General features: G+C 24.3%; 3 protein-coding genes across 3 annotated transcripts in view; 2 read left to right on the forward strand and 1 right to left on the reverse strand.

Annotated features, from left to right (window-relative positions):
- Positions 1 to 21,182, forward strand: part of LOC129606055 (putative uncharacterized protein DDB_G0282133) — an 86,050-nt gene that overhangs the window by 18,268 nt on the left and 46,600 nt on the right. The window contains exon 2 of the mRNA XM_055516116.1: positions 74 to 146. The gene's annotated coding sequence lies outside the window, so the exon portion shown is untranslated. The remainder of the gene's footprint in view (positions 1 to 73; positions 147 to 21,182) is intronic.
- On the reverse strand, positions 6,296 to 7,069 carry LOC129606041 (uncharacterized). Its single transcript, XM_055516093.1, has one exon. It carries the CDS (start codon positions 7,067 to 7,069, stop codon positions 6,296 to 6,298), a length of 774 nt encoding a protein of 257 aa, XP_055372068.1.
- LOC129606042 (gustatory and odorant receptor 21a-like) lies at positions 16,170 to 20,866 on the forward strand. The gene is made up of 2 exons (XM_055516094.1): positions 16,170 to 17,363; positions 20,798 to 20,866. The coding sequence occupies exons 1-2, from the start codon at positions 16,305 to 16,307 to the stop codon at positions 20,864 to 20,866; spliced, it is 1,128 nt and encodes a 375-aa protein (XP_055372069.1). The 5' UTR covers positions 16,170 to 16,304.

Consider the following 21,182-nt stretch of genomic DNA (forward strand, 5'->3'; position numbering starts at 1 on the left):
TAATTTTATACAAAAATTTGAGTTTGTTAAAAATTCTTTTTAATAAAATTATTTTCTTTTTATTTACTTGCAGGTAAATTATTTAGCTGATGCAAACAAAAGTTCACTTTAATATTCTACTATTATAACATTATACGAATTGTGAGGTAAGATTATATTGAATTGAATTGTTTTAGGATTACCATAAAATTTTAAAAAAGTCTACCATAATCTACCATAAGAAAAGTTTCGAATTTTATTAACTGAAGTAACAGAAATATTAATAATTATGATTTATAACGTAGTTTCCATTTTTCACTTTTCTTCTTGAGGAAACCAGAAATTTTTATTAATTGTATATAGAAAATATGGGAATAATTTTAATAAAACCAAACTCAAGTACAATTTCAAGTATTAAATACGTGTTCAAGTTAAAGAAAGCTTTTATTCCCTGTTCAAAATATTGCAGATAATCAAAATTTTCAAAAACAAATAATGAAAATTAAATTGTAAAATATTACATACTTTTAGGGGTTTTTTTTTTTTATTGTTTTCTAATTTTCTTTGAGCACTTTGTTGTTGAGGAGCATTTTAGTTTGAGGAATTAGGAAGCACAAATAATATTAAACCTCATCAATTTTGTAGTTGCGCCGTAATCTACCAAAAAAGTCAATAACATAAAAGGCTGACAGATTTTTAATTAAACGATTTGATTAACTGTATAACTTTATGACAGTATTATCCTTATAAAATTTAAAAATTTATAAAGAATTATTTTTGACAGAATCAAGGACAAAAATGCTTTATTAAAATTTTTGCAATAAAAAGGAGTATTTTCATAAAATACTTTAAGAAAAAAATAAAATCTAAAATCAAACAAAAGACAAAATGTCCTTAAAAAATATCTAAAAGCACCCTCTTTTTTATTGTATTATGTCTCACAATTTTCAATTGAGTATACAGAAAAATGACTTATCTTGCAGTCAAGTTTTTATTGAATTAAAAATTCATTTTTCTTTGGGATTTTTTATATTCATCTAGCTTTCTCGATATGGTCAAAGATGGACAGGGATCTGATGACTTTGAATTATATTTTCCCTCTTCTTTATAAAAAAAATATGAAAATTTTGAATTTGGTTTTATCTATACATTGTGCTGATATTCGTCTTTATTTGTATTAATAGCCCATATCAGATAATTTTCATCTATTACAATTTATTTGAAACGAATCATTCTTAATATGACGATATTAGGAATGATTCATTTAAAGTATATTGACGCTCATAGCGATGTAAAATTGATTATAATTGAATGACAAATATGTGGCATTTACAGATCATTTATTCGCAAAAAATTCTTAATACTTGCAATTAAGATCGCGAAATTAAAATTTCTTTGTAACTCGTATATTGAAAATGGTCATTATTGAACAACAAATCCCATTGAAATTGAAAAAACTTTTCAATGAATAAACCGGGAAATTTACCCGAATATTGTTGGGAATTAATCTTTTGAATAATTTCCAAAAATTGTCATATAATTTTTTGTCATGATTTCTAATGAATAAAATATTTATAGTTAGTTTAACTTATACATATTTCAAGTACTTGTATATACAAGTATATAAGACCATAGAATTTGTAGGGTTGGGTTGATTTATTTTTAGAGTACATTATATTAGAATTTTCTTGAATGCAATATAATAAATTGTGGGAGTATATTATTATGCCATAACTGTCAGATAATCTAAAAAAATATATTGAGGGAATTTTCAAATGTACCGAAAAAAGAAAGAAGTCAAAAAGGTTTTAGAACTATAATTGAAAATTTCAGTACAAAGTGAATGGGAACATCACATGATCGACTTCATTATAGTGGATAATTCGTCTAATATTAAATTTAATACTGGCAAATTGTATTGTTGGGTTTCCTTATATAGGTTTATATACATTAATTGAAAATTTGTAGAATATCAATGAGCTTTTATTTAAGATATCTCCAAAGATGTAAAATTAAGTTCTGTCTTTAAAAATCAATCCTGAATATCTCATTTCATCACCTTCTTCTCTGAGCGAACGGAAAAAACACTAAAATATTTCTAAAATGGTTATGGCCATAACTGAAACCTATAAATGTGTATGAGGATCGTTTCAGTTCATTGTCATATTCTTCCCTTTTCGAATACGAAGAGAGGAGTCAATTTGACGTATTAGATGCTATGGGAACACTTCCCTTTCTGTATTAAATGCTATTGGTAAAAAATTTAAAAGGGTAAACAAAAATAAAAATAAATGAAAATTTTCTTCATAATTTGAAATGATGCATTTGCTTCTAGGGGGAATCCAAAATAATAATTGAAAATTTTTCTAAAAAATTGCAACATATTTTGTGTTATAAAGGAGGGGTTCTGTGTATATATAGTGGGAGGAATTTTGATACAAAAATATAAATTTAAAACTGTGCAACTTTAATGATATTTTTAAGTATATAAGAACTAAAAATTTATGAAAAAGGATAATATTATGAATTTAATATAAAAAATTTTGTTTTGTTCAAATATTATGATTGGATTAAGAAAAGAATTTTCAACTTTTTGATGAAAATATAAAAAATTTTAAAAAATTGAAAATTTTTGTAAAAACTTTCGAACAAAAGAAAATTTATCAACTTTATTTTTTACAATTGTAATAATTTTCATTGTTACATTAAAATATTCTTAGAGAATGATTGGGGTTTTACAAGGATATTATAACGTTTGACATGAAAAATTTATTAAAAAGTTTTGCAATCAAAGAATATTTTGATTTATTTTAAAATGGAAATATCATCATTATTGAAAAAGGAAGAGGAATTTTTGATTATTCCACTGATTCTCAAAAAAATTTAATTAATTAAAGTTTTCATACGGCTTCATTATTTAACCTACTGGTTTACTCATCGTGTTGCAAAGAAACGGTCAAATTTAACACGAATGAATGTGACTTTAAGTGAGAAAAATTGTAGTCCTGAATTACATACAGCGATTACTTTTTTCAGAAATATGAGTGTAGTTATTTAAAATTCAGTAACAATGACAAAAACTTGGTAAAACTAGTCAACTAAAATTGATCGAAAACTAGGAACTTACAATTTATTCAGCTATTATACTTATATGATTCACCTGGTCGTTCCATCAAGACACTCTCAGAAAATGGAAGTAATTAGCAAAGGAGAATACTATTTTGATGCCATACCTCTTGTGATGAACAATTTATGTAAGTGACTGAATTTTCAATTAGATTTTGCAACTTTTCCTCAAAAATAAGTCATTACTGAATAGATTAAGGTATATGATTACCCCTAAGGGCTAGAAAGCGAGCTGATTGAAAGTTTGAAAATAAAATGGAATGAGAAACAGAGTGATGGAGCAGTGTGGGAAAGATTAAATTTGAGCGAAATGTGGTAGCAGAAGAGAGGTGAATAATATTATACCGGCTGCAATAAATTTACAACAATTCTCAAAAGTTTTTTCCTATTTTTATTATAAACTTAAAAATTTTCTTTTATAAATTTTCTCTTCAATTTGTTATAATTATGTGAATGTGTACATTTCTTATGAGCTTTAGTTTTTTTTGACAAATTTAAAATATTGAGTTAAACTCCCATTTAAAATCTTCCACTTTCCCATAATACTTTTTAATAAATAAATAGATTTTTAATCATCATTACCTCATTTCATAATTTAATCTTTTGCAGTCTATAACCTCTTGTATCCGCGGTCATTGTCTAATAAATTCATATTTAACATTTTATGATTTCTCATTGCAAAACTTTCAAAGAATAGCAACTATATTGCTTTATAATTTTTGAACCAGAACAAGTGAAAATAACTTAAAAATTATAGTGTATAAAGTCAGAAAAATGGAAACAAAAAAAAATTAGTGAAGAAATATCATTGAGATCTTTACAAAGAAAAAAATCAGAAGTAATTTAACCAATTTTATACAAATTGAAATAAAATTTGTTTTTTCATGCAATTGCACTCGTTTTATATACACACACAATAATATACTTAGTGTTCAAAATTACCGTGAGTGCAAATATCATAACACATTTAATAAAAAAAATTTTATTATTATTATTATAAAAAATTAATCCAATTGTTTAAAAAAAAAAAAAAAAAAAATTATTTAAAATTTTAATTTCCATTTTATTAGTGCATTGCACCATAACATGCTCATATGAATTGTAATGAAAACCGCAAAAAAACACATCACTTATTTGGTAATTTCATTTCTAAATTGCGCTTAATAAGACACCAAAATTGTGTGTAAATAAAATTTTTAATTATGTATTTGGTTTGAAAAATTTAAAATGCAATTTTAATTTCGAAATTGAACACTAAAAAAATATTTATTTCTTCTTTTATTTGAAAATGGTTTATGAAAATTTCGGTAAAATGGTTTCGCTTGCATAATTTTAGACTATAATTGGCCAAGACTCTTTAATTCTCCAAATTTTGCTAAAACCCAATTTAAATTAGCGGAAAAGGAACCCTCAAACATAAAATTTTATAAAATGTTTAAAAATCGAAATACTTTTGCACCTTCGAAATTATAAATGTGCAATAAAAAGTTAGAATATAAGATTGGAAAATTTTATAACTTCTAATTTCGATTGTTCTACCAATTTTCGATATATCCAATGATTTTTCACTGTAATACACTATTTTCTTAGGAAATTTTCTGAGGATTTCTTGAAAAATGCATGCTTATCTGAAATTTTCTTGTAAGTTTCAGTTTCGAATATAATTCGTGTAAAAGTAATTAGTTTTAAGCGAGTATATATTAATATACGAGTACCACAATTGTTGTACCTTGGTACAGGGGTAAATCTTGAATGGATTCCAATTGAGAAACTAATGAAATTTTATTAGTGCAAAAATTATAATTTTCCTTTGAAAAACTCTGGAACTTTAACATTTATTCATTTAGGAGTACCATAATTGGGGCTATATCATGGAATACGGGAAATATTCCAATCACTCCTATTAAAAATCCAAAAAAAATTGGAATATGGCGGAAATTTTTAGAAAATATTTTTTTAATGAAATATGATCATTCATTATAAGCTTTTTTTGTATAACTAAACCTCCTTTGAAAAATACAACTTCAATCAATGTAATTTCTCAATGATTACGAATACTTAGAATAAAACGGATAACGAATAATCAAACATGTGTATTAAATATACCTAACTCTATATACGAATAGGAAGAACTTCCGTCCTTTCTTTTATTCTATTTTGTGCATTATTAAAATATTTTAATTGCATTTCGTATTATCAAAAATTCAAGTAAACAATGGGTTTAATAGCAAATAACACATAAAATGAGTTGTTTTAATTCACAATGGTCATATAAAATTCAATCAGATATCAAAAAAAATTTTTATTTCTTTTAATTTATTGCATATTATAAATTATTAACCATTATTACTAAACAATAACCGTCTTCATTGAAAACAACAAATTGTGAAAAGATTAAAATTCTACAAAAGAAATAAAATGATTAATTGATTTCGGAAATTGAAAAATTGAATTGGAAATGAAATTGAATTGAAAAATTTTTTCACAATGAATTATAGTAGAAGAAGATGAAGACGGTGGCGACGGATACGAGTACAATATATGGCATAATTTTTATGAATCAAGAAATTTAGTTTATTAGAATATCGCACGTACGTTTTGATGTTGAAAAAAAAACTTGAAGAACGTATACATAAAGAATGAAAAAAAAATTATTGATATGAATCGAGGTTATTAACACACCAGGTTAATATTATGGTTAGCATGTTAGCAAATAACAAAAGGAAAAGTAAAAAAAAAAATAAACAAAGTGTGAAAATCAATGAAGAATTTTTTAAATGTAAGCAAATTAAATTTAAATTTGAATTCAATTATGATGCGATAGAATTTTTTATGTTCATTTATGGAATTTTATTCAAATATTGAGTATTAGATTTCCATGTGTTTTTGTTATAGGCCTACATAATAATTATATAATTTTGTAATTTGTATTGAAAAATCTTCAATTGAAGTGTTTTCATAACACAGAGTTGCGAGAGCTAACATTGTTTCACCCATATATCATAAGTTTAATAAAATAACTGAGGATGCCTTTAATTTCCCGTAATATATAAATTTGTAGATTAAACAATAAGAAAAAGTACTGAGTTTGTGATCTGTTCCGTAGAACTTATGTCACTACATGAAATTGGACAATTATTCTTCTTCTTCTTCCTCTTCTTTATAGGCCTCTCAGCCTGTTCTTTTCCAATTAGTTCGCCTCTTGAGAAGTTGATGTCCAGCACTCGATCCATCTTTTAGGTGGTCTGCCTGGCGGCCTGGTGTTGCTTGGCTTGCCATCCCTTGCTATTTTTGCAATGCGGTCACTCTGCATTCTAGAGACGTGTTCATTCCAGGCACGCCTCCTAGCTCTTACCCATCTTACCACATCTTGAACATCTAACATGTTTCTTATTTCTCCGCTCGGAACTCTATCTTGCAATGTGCGTCCTGCTATTTTTCTAAGCGTTTTCATTTCTGCTGCACGCGAGTTGGCTTTTGTTTTGCTTGTCTCCGCCTTAGTTTCCGCTGCATAAGTCATAATTGGGCGTACGCATGATTTATATATTTTAATCTTCGCTGCTTGTCCCATGTGCTTGTTTTTCCATATAATGTCGCTTAGACAACCACTGACTCTTGCTGCTTTGTTTATTTGTTGCATATTTTCTTTTTTTCGGTTTTGGCAAGCAGAAACCTCTACCCCTAAATACTTAAACGACATTACTTGCTCTATTATTTTGTCGTTAACCGCCAATTTACATCTTAAAGGTTCTTTTGCAATTACCAGAGACTTTGTTTTTGCTACCGAAATTTCCATGTTTAATTTTGAAGATGTAATATAAAACTGGTGTAGCAATTTTTGCAGCTCGTCTTCATTTTCGGATATTAGCACGGCATCATCTGCGTAGCATATAATTTTTATTTCTCCTTTTGAAGTTCTATAGCCACGTCCTGCGTTTTTCACTTCAGATATTATTTTTTCCATTATTAAGTTGAAGAGAAATGGACTCAAAGAATCGCCTTGCCTTATTCCTGATGATATTTGAATTTCGTTTGATTTGATGTTGTTCGTTAATATATATGTGGAGGTGTTTCTGTTCAAGGTTTCGATAATTTTAATTATTTCGGACAATTATTGATTGGCACAATCTGTTTTCAATTTCCAAAATTAACAAACAATAAAATTGGACAAAATTTAATGTCAGATACCACTGGGTTTTTGTACTTCCTTAAATAGAACTACAACTTCTTTCCACATTTCTTCTACATTAACAAATTCTATTAAGTACATACATATTCCGTAAATGTACGAAAAAATCCCTTTATGAAGTTGCGTGCATATTAAGAAAGAATGATCCTTATTTTTCTAGTTAATTTTTAAATATATTTCATTAATTTATAGCTATAATATTAACATAAATAATTAAATAACATAATTAATTTATACATGTACTAATTATTATACTGGCGGTACATATATATAACAATTTTGGATTTTATACATATTCGAATCTTTATGTATATATAAGGTACCATATTTACATCTCAGGCATTAATATGAATACAAGTTTCTGTTTTGTGCGTTATTGAACTATTACTATACGAGTGGTTAATTTACTATAGCTATATACATAATATGCTTAATACTTATAATGCTGAATAATTAGTCCTTTAGAAGAGCAAGACGATTACAAGATATTTTGTTTGAGAGATATTCTTAATCCTAAAATAAATAAAATTTATTATTTCTTTAAGGAAATATCACAAATTCAGTATAATTGTAAGAATAACTTCTTCAATAATTCCAGATTTTTTATAACTATTTATATAACTATTTATTGAAATTATTTACTTTTGAATTATTCTACAAGTTCCTCTCAAAAATAGATTCTGTTTTTGTATTTTTATTCCTTTAAATTCGTAATTATTATGAAAAATACCCACCATACCTTTTAATATACCTTAGAAGAAAAATAAAATATTTACCAGTAATTATTTTAAATATTTTAGTACAAGGTTTTCTTTTGCAGTACATTTTTTTTTTGTTTCAAATTTCATGATAAAAAAACCTTAAAGCACTTCTGTTAAAAATATTTTTTATATTTTTTTTTCTCTCAAATAAATTATTTATGATGTTGTTTTGCTTCACAGATCATACTCCGCATATATCGCATCGTAAGCTGTCATTATACTTACTTATTTTAAATAATATTTTCGTGTATAAAATCGTTTAATCATTCAAAATAATATTTTTATATCATTTCCGGCTGCAAAAGTAAAAAAAAAAAATAATAATATTTATAAATTTTGATTAAACCAAATGGTTTGTGAAGTAGCACATTTCCAAGAGAAAGAAAGACATTTGTTTTAAAAATGATTTTCTATAAAAAATTTATTGCTTGAATTTTGTAATTATTTCCTAAATATTTGGCATGAAATAGTTTAAAACATCTAATAAAAAAATTTATTTAAAGAGAAACATGGTGTTAAAATTTTGAAAAGAAAGAGCCAACAACAAAACGGCCAACAAAATCGATATATTACTACGGTTGCCGATATTAAAAGATATTTATGATTTTAACAAAATTAATAATTAGGATTTTTTGTGTCTTCCAGTCAACATAACTTTTTGAGGTAGGGAAAGAAAGGTAAGTAAAAATTTTCTGCTAGGCAATACAAGTTTTTCTACAATAACGATTTGTGTTCAGAAATTTTCTATTTTAAAGGGTGTGAAAATTTTACAAACAAACGCATGGACAGGTTATGACTGAAACTATTAAGTACATCTTTTCCGAATTCTGTCGAAGATATGCTAAAAATTAAAAATTTATGTTTATATAAAAATACATTCTGATTTTTCCTCTTTGAAAAACAAAATTTTTGTTTAATTTTCCAAAATATCAAAAAGAAAAAGCAACAACGATAATTTTTATAACGGAAAATGTGGTGTGCAAATGATGTCTTCATTAATCTCTTAATGGAACACGAACACTCAAACCATGAAATTACAAAAAAAAAAAAACAAATTTTTCTCTTAGTTTTTTTTTTTTTATTTTTGGTCTAATTAATAAAACTTTCTATTTCTTTCGTTTTTCTTTAATTGTAAAACTTGTACGTATGTATATAGAAGATCATTATGTACCATTAAAATTCCAGGGTACTATTATGATAAGAGCAAAGAAACCCAAAAAAAATCACTCATGGTAAGGGTATATAAAAATCACTCAGGTTTATAAAAGACACAAAAATCATATCATCTATGGCCAATATAGACAAATTTTTCACTCTTATGGAGCACAGATTGAGTAAATATGTGGTTTAAAGTTGGACCCGATAACTGTTTATTAGTTTATGAATAGCAATTAATATGTTGTTGATAATAATATTATATCAAGCTAAAGTTAGATTAAGAAAATATTGCAAAAAAAACTTTGTACTGGTATGTAAAACCAATTAAACTTGGAACTTGGATATATAAACGGAGTAAAGTCATGAAAGAAAAAAATATTTTAATGCTTTTATAATACCTTAATGACTTTTATTTTAAATTTTCATATATCAATTTCATGCTGTTAGAATATGAATAATTATACTAGTATAAAAATAAAAAGTTAATAAAAGTATTTTATTGTACCTTAAACAATAAGCAAATTAAGAAAGTACAACGAAGATTTGTTGTAGTTGAAAAGTATATAAAAAATATAAAAAATATTTCCCGCCCGACGAACAATTCCACGTTCATATATGGTTTACTATGTATTAAAACAAAAAATTGTGTAGTGATTTCAAAAGTTACTTTTAAAACAGAAAAACCAGTAAATGTCATTTGTCAAGGAATTCCGAAGGAAGATTGGTAGAATTAGTAGAATTCTTTTCGGATATTAAAGGTTGTGACCGAATAAATTGAATAATATTAATAAATTGAATAATTAAAATCGAAAGAATAAAAAATGAGTGCTTCTATAGGAAAAGTAGGCGAATTCCGAGTTGAAAGTATGTAGCCATTTTATGTTAACAAATACTTACGAATCTACTTGTTACTGTACAAAACAATGTGAAGAACAAATTGCAAGTAATTTCATCATACCTTTGTAATTCAGTGGGTAGAACGTCAAACTAGAAAACGATACGTCACTGGTTCGAGTCCGAGAAGAAAAATTTTTTAATATTTCTGCCTCGACTCGTACCTCTCATTACGTCATCTATCTCTTCTGCAATTGTATGAAGGTTGAATTTCAATTAGTTTTAATAATTTCCCTTTAATTTTGTAAATTTAATTAATTTGAGTTGTGAATGTTATAGTTGAGAAAATTTGTATTCTTTTTTATTTATATTTCAATTACATCTGATTATCACGCAAGGAATTTGAATAAAAAGATTTTCAAACTTATAGGAATTTATCATACGTAATCGTTCTTTAATACAAAATGTTTTTAACTGACTTCAAACATACTTGTTGCATCACATATGTTCAAACTTGTTGCATCACACATTTTATAAAATGAAATTCTAAAGTCGATTTGCCATATTTTTATTTAAAGTTTAATAAAATATTTTATAAAAAATCTCTCATATAACAAATAATAAAAGTAATTTATTATTTTTTTTTTAAATTTAAGCATGATAACACATTATTTATATTTAATTTTACTTTATTACTTACTTAGTAAAATTTAGTTGTGGTATACAATATGGGTGTGTTTTTGATTTTCCTGTATATTTAGACCGCATTAACAAAAACTATGAAATATTTCCATGACTGACTCTTTTTATTTTTCTTTTATCTCAATTCCGTGATGATGCAAAAAATCTGTTTAGAAAAGAGAAAGTTCCTGTGTAGTTTGTTGTTGGGTTTTTTTTTTATTTTGGTTGCTTCTTCATAACAAAAATCAAGAAAAACAAAAAGTGAAGGAAAATGTAAGAAAGAGAATTATAACACAAAAAACCCATTCATTGTCATGGTTGAAGAACATTTTTTCTGTTTTGTATTGTTTGTGTCCAAATGTTACGTACATAAGATATTTACATCTAAAATGAATGTTACACCAAAAAAAAATTTATAGCTAAAATTATACCATGATGAATTATTAAAATCTTCTTAAGAAAGTTTTTAAAAATTTTTAGCTCATATTTTTATGCAGATAAATTTTTATAAAATGTTTTCTGAATAATGATTTGATTTTGAAAAATCGAGGAAAATCTTTTTAAAAATGTAATAATTGAGTAGTGTGTGTGGGCATTATTATATTTAAAAATATTTATAATAACGAAAAACAACCAAAAAGTTTCGAAAAACATCGTTTTTCTGCAGTTATTCGATCTTTTTTATTAAAATACTCCCATAAATATGCAATTTTTTGATTTTTTCTCTGAGAATATTTAATTTTAATAAATTATTGAATTCAATAATCTAAAAGCTATAAATAGTTTATGGGGAGAGAAACACATACAATAGGGAAAATTTCTCATGTCCCTAATAAGTAGCAGTATGACAGGAGTTAACGAAGACCAAAATTTGACTGATGCGATAATTTGACAGCTGAATATAGATCATTATTTTTATATATTTGTTATAAAGTAAGTGTACACTAAATAATTTAACGGATGAAGGTCATAATTTGACAGATAAAGATGTATAAATATTACGGTATACTTTTGCATGAAAGTATAATTCGTGCGACTTCTATTGTTTAATTGTAAGATATTTCCGTATATTATTTTAATATTTAAGTTATTTTCTGCTAAAATTATCCTAAAACTTATCTGAAATCATAAAAAGAGTGCTTCCATTAAATTTACCATTTCAAAACAGAATATATATATATATATATATATATCGTATATATGTATGTATATCTAATTTTGTTTGTATATATGTACATATTTATAAAAACCTAATTTAGTAGAACATTGTCTATTAAGTCGCCACATAAATATAAATACAATAATAATACTGAATTCAAAAAATATGATTTACACTGCAGATAAAAAAATACAAGAAAAAAAAAACAAAAAAAATTATTAAAAATTAAAATAAAACGCAAAAAGAAAGAATAAGAAAGAAATAAGGAAAGAAGAAGAGAAGATTAGATTACCCTGGCGGTGAATAATAGTAATAATTTTATTATGATTTTATAATTCTCATTTTATAGTTGTTTGCGTTGTTGTTGTTGTTACTGCTGTTGTTGTTCTCTTTCTGATTTTTGATTATGAGAGTATTGTGTTTCTTTTGTATTCTTGTTACTTTATTAGCTATAAAATAATAAAATTTGTGGATGATGATGATGATGACGATGGTTATGTCGTGTATATGCTGTAAACTCTGTAAACATTCATCTTCTTTCATTCATCTTATTATCTTCTTCAGTTTCTATTGTTTTCATTTGTGATTATATGCTTTTGTTTTGATTATTTATTTATTTATTTTTTTTATCTTTATTTGCTGTATTAAACTTTAAAGCATTTTCCTTTTTATTATATTTTGATTTTTTCGTAAACTTACTATGATTTTCGGTTCTTTGATGGACCAGATGAACAAAATGGTTTGTTTTTTGTTCTTCATCATAAGAATTTTTTGGTTTTTTATATTGTTTATGTGGTTAGGGACTTACCATTTAAGTTTATTGTGGTTTTGTTATTTTATTTTTTTTTTTTAGGAAAGTTATAAATGATGACAGAGAAAGAGTGAATTAATTATAATCTTTATTTAATATTATATTTTTTTCTATATGTGTTTATATGTATATTACGTTTGTGTATATTATATACATTAAATATAAATTTCACTATATTTTAATTAAATGAATAGAAGTTTCTCTTTCATTAGATTTTCCCTTATGAACGCAAATTATTTCGATTTTAAGTGGTATGAGAATAAGAAATTGGTAATTAAATTATTAAAGAATTATTTTTACATAATTATTATTATGTTATTAAATTTTTATATATTGTGTTGTACGTAAATAATTGTACATTAATTTAAATATTAAATGAAATAATGAAATACGATAAATGAATTGCATGTGTGTTATTCTGATTTAGTTTGACGTTTGACGTTTATATAATATAATAATGTGTTCGAGCAATTTAAACTTTTAAAACTCAAATTTTTAAAATAATTTTTACTTACTGCGTTAATTTCCAAATGTGACTATGTTATTGTACATATTTGGATATGGCGCACATGTATGCAGTTTAAATATTACGTATTATTTTTATACCGAATTTACTCAATTTACGTTCAATCTAAAGAGACTAAAGTAAGGGGTTGCATAATTGACAATTCAGTTTTATTTGATACTAAACACATTTTACCACTCATTTAAGTGGAATCACGTGCAGAAACACATAATTACCTAAAGGTGAATAATTGAGTAACAAAAATTTGAATTATTATTAAAAAATTTAATAGACTCAGAGATTATTTAAGCTAACTGATGTTTTCCTCTTAACTCAAATGTTAATTTTTTATTTTTTTTTTCTAGTGTTTATGAAATTTAAATATACGATATCGCAAAAATAATATTTAAAAAATTTACGATATTATTACGAAAACGAGATAACTGCCTTTAAACAAGCTACTGCGGCTGTTTTTAGTTGATTAATTCCGTTTTATTCCAAATCTCATTCAATATTCGTATAAATTCCCCACAATCGCACTTTTTTGTTTTTTTTTAAAGTAGAAGACAAATTTTCGTACACCCTGTATTTGTTGTGTTGTAGATATACAACAAATATATTTTATATGGTTTTGGTGGTAAATTATAAAAAATTAAAACAGATATGGTTATTTTTTTTTTGCCATAGACAAATAAGATAAATTAGTTTATTTGCATTTTATAGCAATTTTGAGGTAATTAAATTAATATGTAAATATATATTTATATGTATGTAGTAAGTTAAAAATGAGAAAAATACAATGGAGAAAAAAAAATAAGACGGTAAGAGAGAAAAGTTTTTAAATTAAGGTTAGGTGATTTTCCTATTGTTTGTTTTTACAAAAAAAAAATATTTAGGTTACATTTATTCCGGATTTGTATGAGTGTATGTAGGTATACACATATATTTTTTATATAAAATAATTCCCATTTAGGTAATGAATAAGGGAAAATATAATTAAATTAAAAAATAAAAGAAAAAATAATTTTATTTTATTTAATAATTGTTTTGTGGTTCTTGCAATATTTTAATTTAATTATATTTTTCCAATTAATAATTAAATATTATTAAATTTAACAGAAATATAAACAAATAAATTCATTAAATTTAATTAAAAAATTAGATTTTTACTCCTTTGGTTCAAAATAATGAAAAAAAAGTAGTTTTATAATGAAATTTAAATTTAAATTTTATCTTTATCAAAATGAATATTTTCTGTAGTAACCCAAATTAAATAATAAGAGTTGTGTAAATAATAATTGTAAAAAAAAATATTATAATATTTTTCCAAGTTCTGCAATTAATTATTTTTAATTTACTTGCCAAATAATTAAATGAAAATTGAAAATTGTTTTAATAATTGTAATTATCAAAATTATTTTTTCTATTTTTATATTCAAATTGAAGAATAGCAATAGTTGATCTTATCATTATTCAGTATAAAATATTAATTTTCTTCTTTAAAGAAATTTTAGATGAAACTCCTTTAGAAATATTATTTTACATATTGTTTTATAAAGTTTATTGTTATACTAATTTTGTGCGCAAAGAATTTCACAAATTTTAGATTAGAGCCCTAAAAGTATGCAATTTTTCTTTTACTTCAGAGAGTATGAAATTACGAAGAATACCTTAAAATTATACTGTTCAACATGTCGATATTAATTATTTCTGATAGTATTAAAATTAAAATTAGAACATTGTTCACCAAAATAAGTAATGTAATTGTATTTTATGTTTATGGTTTTTATATGCTTTGATTAAAATTTATGCTAAAATTAAAAAGAGTTTAAAACAATTCCAGTGAAATATTATTGAATAGGAAATTATAGAAATATTGAACAAAATCTTATCATTTCAAATGTATTATACAGCAAAGAGTTTTAGAGAATTTATTGTAAATTATTTTAATTTAAAGTGAAAATTATACATAATTCTAATAGCTCCTATAAGTATTATTCAAATATCCTTCAGTTTACTCTCTAATACCAACCATTTTTCGCGCTGAATAATTTGTTAAAGAAAATGTGTTCGATGTAAACATGAATCTGTGTTAATATTGTAGAGCATTAAGCAAAAATCTATTATACACTAACTATATAACTATTATAACTGTGATACAACTAACCTATACACTAATTACTTGCATTATTATCTATCGGTTGCTATAGAAAACATTTGAATGTATATTTAGTGTTACTCTTGGCCTATATATTACATATTTATTAAACCTTTTCTAAATGCTTTACAATGATGATTAAATCATATTAAATATTATTACTAGAATGAAATTTAATATTAAAAACTTCTTCATTTTTCCAATATTTTGTGTCCTTGAATACATTTACGAAATTCGTATAAAAGAACTTTAAAAACCAATAACAAAACGTAATAATTTTTTTAATTGAATAAACTGTCGACACATTTCTTAAGTAAACCATAAAAAAAAGAAGTTTTTGTAAAAGTTTTTAAAATTTATTATTTTAATAACTACATTTTGTAATCCTTATTGTCTTACACGCGACTGTCTCGTTTTCCCTCTGTATAATAAAGATTTTAATTGATTTTCCATTATTAAATATTTTATGAATTTAATATTTTCTTGTATAGTTGGGTTATCGCAAAATAGTCATTAAAATTCATCATTAATTTTTCCAATATAAATAGGTTAAACAATTCGAATATTGAATTTGTTTTAAATTGAATCTTTTAAGAAACGTGACTTTAAGCAATCGCGCTTTAAGGACATACAAAAAAGAAATTGAAAAACAAAAAATAAAATGGAAATATTTTATACAGATTGGGAACCACATAAGACACCTGGCCGTGAATATTATAAAAAAGAATTTCCAAATTATGAAAATTTTGAAAAAAATCAAGAATCATCAGAAAAATTTTCAAAATTAAAAAATTTATTATACCCGGAAATATTAGAAGAATTAGAAGAGAAATTAGTATTTAATCGTGATTTAAATTCAAGAGATGGTGATGTTGCCGAACATTATGATCAATTTTATAGAGATCATAAATTATTATTGGTATTATTTAGAGCATTAGCTGTAATGCCAATATTACGTTCATCACCTGGTCGTATAACATTTAAATGGACATCGATAGCATCAATATATGCAATATTTTTTTGGACATTTATGACTGGTGTTGTATTATTTATTGGTTATCATCGTATTAAACAATTAGAAACAGTTAAAGGATTCGATGATTATATATATTCAGTAATATTTTTAATATTTTTAGTACCACATTTTTGGGTACCATTTGTTGGTTGGGGTGTTGCTAAAGAAGTTGCTATATATAAAACAATGTGGGGTGCATTTCAAGTACGTTTTTATCGTGTCACCGGTACAACATTACAATTTCCAAATTTAAAATTATTAATTGTTATAATATCAATTGGTTGTCTATTATGTTCAATATTATTTTTAGGTTCATTATCATATTTATTAGAAGGTTTTCCATTATGGAATACATTAGCATATTATCATATAATAACAATGATAAATATGAATTGTGCCTTATGGTATATTAATTCAAGAGCAATTAAAACAGCAGCAATTAGTTTATCTGATTGTTTTAAAATTGATACAGATTTTAATTGTAGTTATAATTGTGTATCAAGATATCGTTTTTTATGGTTAAATTTAAGTGAATTATTACAATCATTGGGTAATGCATATGCAAGAACATATGCAACATATTGTTTATTTATGTTTGTTAATATAACAATAGCAATATATGCAACTTTATCAAAAATTTTAGATAATGGTTTTTCATTTTCATTTAAGGAATTAGGTTTAATTGTTAATGCTGGCTATTGTAGTATATTATTATTTATATTTTGTAATTGTTCGCATAATGCAACATTAAAAGTTGATAAAGGTGTACAAGATACATTATTATCAATTGATTTAAGTAAAGTTGATTTACAAACAAAAAAAGAAATTGATTTATTTATATTGGCAATTGAAATGAATCCAGCTGTTGTTAGTTTAAAAGGATATGCAAATGTTAATCATGAATTATTAACATCATCGATAACAACAATTGCAATATATTTATTAGTATTAATACAATTTAAAATGGCATTTCGTGGTACATTAATTGCTAATAATTTAATACAAGATTTTTATGGTAATAATAATTTAAATCAAAATATTAATAATGTTAGTAGTATTAGTAATAATGGTAGTAATATAACAGTTGGGTAATTTGCATTGTATATAATATAATATTTCTATTACGTATATAAGTATATAAGTTAAATTATTAAATATGAGAATGTGTATTAAAAATTAATAAATATGGTGCTATGAGACAAAACTGCTTAAGTTGATTTTGCTTAAAATTTAGTTTTAAGCATATTTAAATTATCTATATAAAAATCTATAAACCAGTGAAATTTCGTTGAATTCCGGCAACTCTAAGGTGATCAAATTATATTGAGAAAAAAATTCACCCTTTAAAAATTAGATTTAATTATTTACTTTTAAATTAAGCATCATTTTCAGAATCATTAAATTTAAAAGAATTTTATGTACAAACTGTTAGTAGAAAATGGTTAGTACATTTTTCAAAATTGGTTGCAAATGTACTAAAAATATTGACTGAAAATCCTTCAACACGGTTTACTTTGTTTGAGTGTTTCAAATTTTTGGAAAATGTGTATTAAATTTTCAAAATTTATATTTATTCGAAACCATAATTTGGAACTTAGAACAGTTTTGCCTTAGTATGGCACAAAAATTGAAGTAAAATAATTTCATTCTTATAATAAATATTGTACAATTAATGAAATCTCAGATAATAATCAGGTATTATATAATAATAATTACATTTAAACTGGAACATATACATACATATTATATACAAACATGTTAAATTTCATAATTATATACGTATTTTATCAGATTTACAGTCATTTTTATAAATTATATGCAATGATTATGAAGCGCTAAATTTTAAAAATTGATGTAACATACAGGATTACTATGTTTACACGTAGTTATTTACATATTCATATATGAATTTTATTTATAAATATTTTCCAACCACATAAAGTCCTTGTTAATGCTTTTAAATCATAATTTTTTTTTTTGCATCATGCATACATTTTTAATTATAATCAGAATTGTTATATTGGTTTGATGAGAAGAGAGATGAGTGAAGGTCAAAAATATATTAATGTATATGTAATTGGATTTTACATATTCAAGCATATTTTTGTAAGTGTATAGTGGGTTACTAATTGTAAGTATATGTATATGTATCGTACATATGTTAAAAATATATGGAAATACTAAATGTAGTTTGTTTATTTTAAATATTTTTGCCATTTATAAATAATTTATTTTTAAAGTAAAAATTTTTTATGATAAAATTAAATTTATTTTATAATAGAGTGTGCTATATGTTGCAATTAAGTTCTAAATTCTATTCTTGAATTTTTATTGAGAATTTCAAATGTTTCATGTTCGACTGGGTCATTTTTTAATAAACCTTATTATTGTGTTTTGAGCTCCACATACTTTTCCTCTTTTATACTCCACATAGTTAGTATATTTCTTAAAAACAAGCAAAAATGTATTGCAAACAATTTATTGAAAATGATTTTATTCTTAAATTTTTCGATGCATGAAAAATTTCTCAAGTACCAATGGTACTGCAATACAAAAATACTTGGTTATGCATTATTAATTTTACATGTAAATATTCAAAAATGTGCATACGTAATAAATTATTGACAAAAAAAAAAAAAATTTTCATAAAGAAAAATGTAAAATGCTTTTTTTTTTAAGACCACCCAAAAATTTGTACAAAATTTTAAAATAAAACTCAAGATGTACCAATGCTATTGTTATATTTTCTTTTGTTTTTATTTTCATTAATAAAATGTAAAAACTTCGCTTTTTATTTTTTTTTGAATATTTTTATTTAATCTCTTCCTATATACTAAATTATATTACGTATTGCTGTTGTATTATTGAAAATGTGGCAAATATCTTAAGTTGTAATGCGGTAATATGGAAACTAGAGCTATAATTTCAGTTGCAATCATAAGAAAATCGAGAAAAATTATTATTGTCTTCAAAATAACTGCAAACAATATGAATTTAATATGGACCATCTTCGGGCGCCAATCTTACCATTTTACAATTTTAACACTATATGCCTTCATTATTGGACAATTTCTTTAAAAATTTGATTTCTCTATAATAACAGCCGATTTGATAAAATCCTTTAGCCTTTTGCTCAGTTCTTGTATATTTTAATGGACATATTCTCATAATATACCACAGCCGATTCACAATTCATAAATATAAAATATGCTACAAATTTTCAAGTATCTAGTTACGAACGTATACACAAAGTTACTTATTCAAATTCATTTGTATATTAAATAAGCATATAAAGTGGAATTTTTATATGTACATCGTTCACATTTTTTTCTATTTTAAATAGTCATTTTCGAGCTTCTCAATATATTAACTTTGAAATTTTCAGTTTCTTCTCTTTCATTAAGTAAATAATTTTCTTTTCGTTTTGTTAACATTATCATATTTCATATTCACACACATACTGATATACTATAAGTATTATGACCTATCATAATTATGTTATGTTATGTGTATCAATGTATGTACATATTATGTCAGAGGTAGTCAGAGGTAGGCAAACATTATTTTATTTACTCGTAATTTACGAGTTTCGATACAGAAATTTGGCAAAAGCTTTGGCAAAGTGATTTTACTACTTTATTTCTTCTCGCAATGTAATAAAATGTATATATTTTAAAAGAATTTGCCTCCTCGTCGGGAGTCAGTAAATATATTTATTAATAGCACTATTATTTTTTTTTTTTACATTCTTTTTGGTTGACTTGGCATTAGTTTGATTAATTAATAACAAAGTGTATTAAAACACATTTTTAAAAAATCACTTCTTTTAAGCTGCATACTTTAGTGAGGGCCGTTACAAGTTATGTCCGTCAGCACTATATTAACATAATATGTGTATATAACAATTTACATTCAAGCTAAACTATAATAGTACAATATTTTAAGATCATAGATTTCTTAATTTTGTAATATTTCAAAGTAGGAAAAATATTTGAAAATAAGAAAAAACTAGAAAACGGAAAAATTCAATAAAAAAAAAACAATCAAAGTAAACAAAAACTATAAAAATAAGTCAACTGTGGTTAAAATCTAGTTATGCCATGTAAAAAATTTTAAAAATACAAACAAAAAGCTAAACAGAAGAAAAAATTATAGAAAATTTGCATTCAAATCTCGAAAATTGGTTTAACATAATTATTTTTTTTCAAAAAAAAAAAAATATTTTTCATATACAAAATCGTACAAGATGCTTCATTTAACAGGAATTTTGAATTAATAGCTCCCTATGCTATTGAAAAAGTAAAAAACAAAGCTCAAGAAAGAATAAGCATGGAATGGCAGAGCAGTTTGGTTCTAAATAATGTTAAAATTCAAAATTCAACACAACAATATTACTGTAGTAATGTTTGAAATATAGCCAGTTACAATTACAAGCCCCTGGATCACTTAGAAAAAGAAGAGCTTTTAATGAAAGACAAAGCATTCCATGAAGTGTCCGAACTAATGATGAAAACAAAACAGAATAATATTAAAGAAAATCAAAAACTTATGCAAATATAGCATACAAAGTTGCTAATGGGAAAAAATTGTCAACAGAACAGTTCCTAGAAAACACAGAGTAAAAATGTGTAAGTTTTTCAACAGTTTAAAATGAAACACTTTGTCCTCTTACAAAAATTAATTATATGCTATGTATGGTATACCCATATACATATCAGTTTCAAATCACATATATTATATATATATATTTTGTATATAATAGGTTATTATTATATGGTATTTCTGGAATTCACGGTATGCTACAAT

This window comes from Condylostylus longicornis, unplaced genomic scaffold (assembly GCF_029603195.1).
Source record: "Condylostylus longicornis isolate FDR11 unplaced genomic scaffold, ASM2960319v2 ptg000017l, whole genome shotgun sequence".
NCBI classification, from domain to species: Eukaryota; Metazoa; Arthropoda; class Insecta; order Diptera; family Dolichopodidae; genus Condylostylus; species Condylostylus longicornis.

Excerpts from the sequence above, each read along its gene's own strand:
- LOC129606041 (XM_055516093.1), bottom strand. The coding sequence starts at position 7,069 with ATGGAAAAAATAATATCTGAAGTGAAAAACGCAGGACGTGGCTATAGA.
- LOC129606042 (XM_055516094.1), top strand. The coding sequence starts at position 16,305 with ATGCCAATATTACGTTCATCACCTGGTCGTATAACATTTAAATGGACA. Across the intron at positions 17,364-20,797 it reads CATTTCGTGGTACATTAATT|TTACAATTACAAGCCCCTGG; the intron begins GCTAATAATTTA and ends AAATATAGCCAG.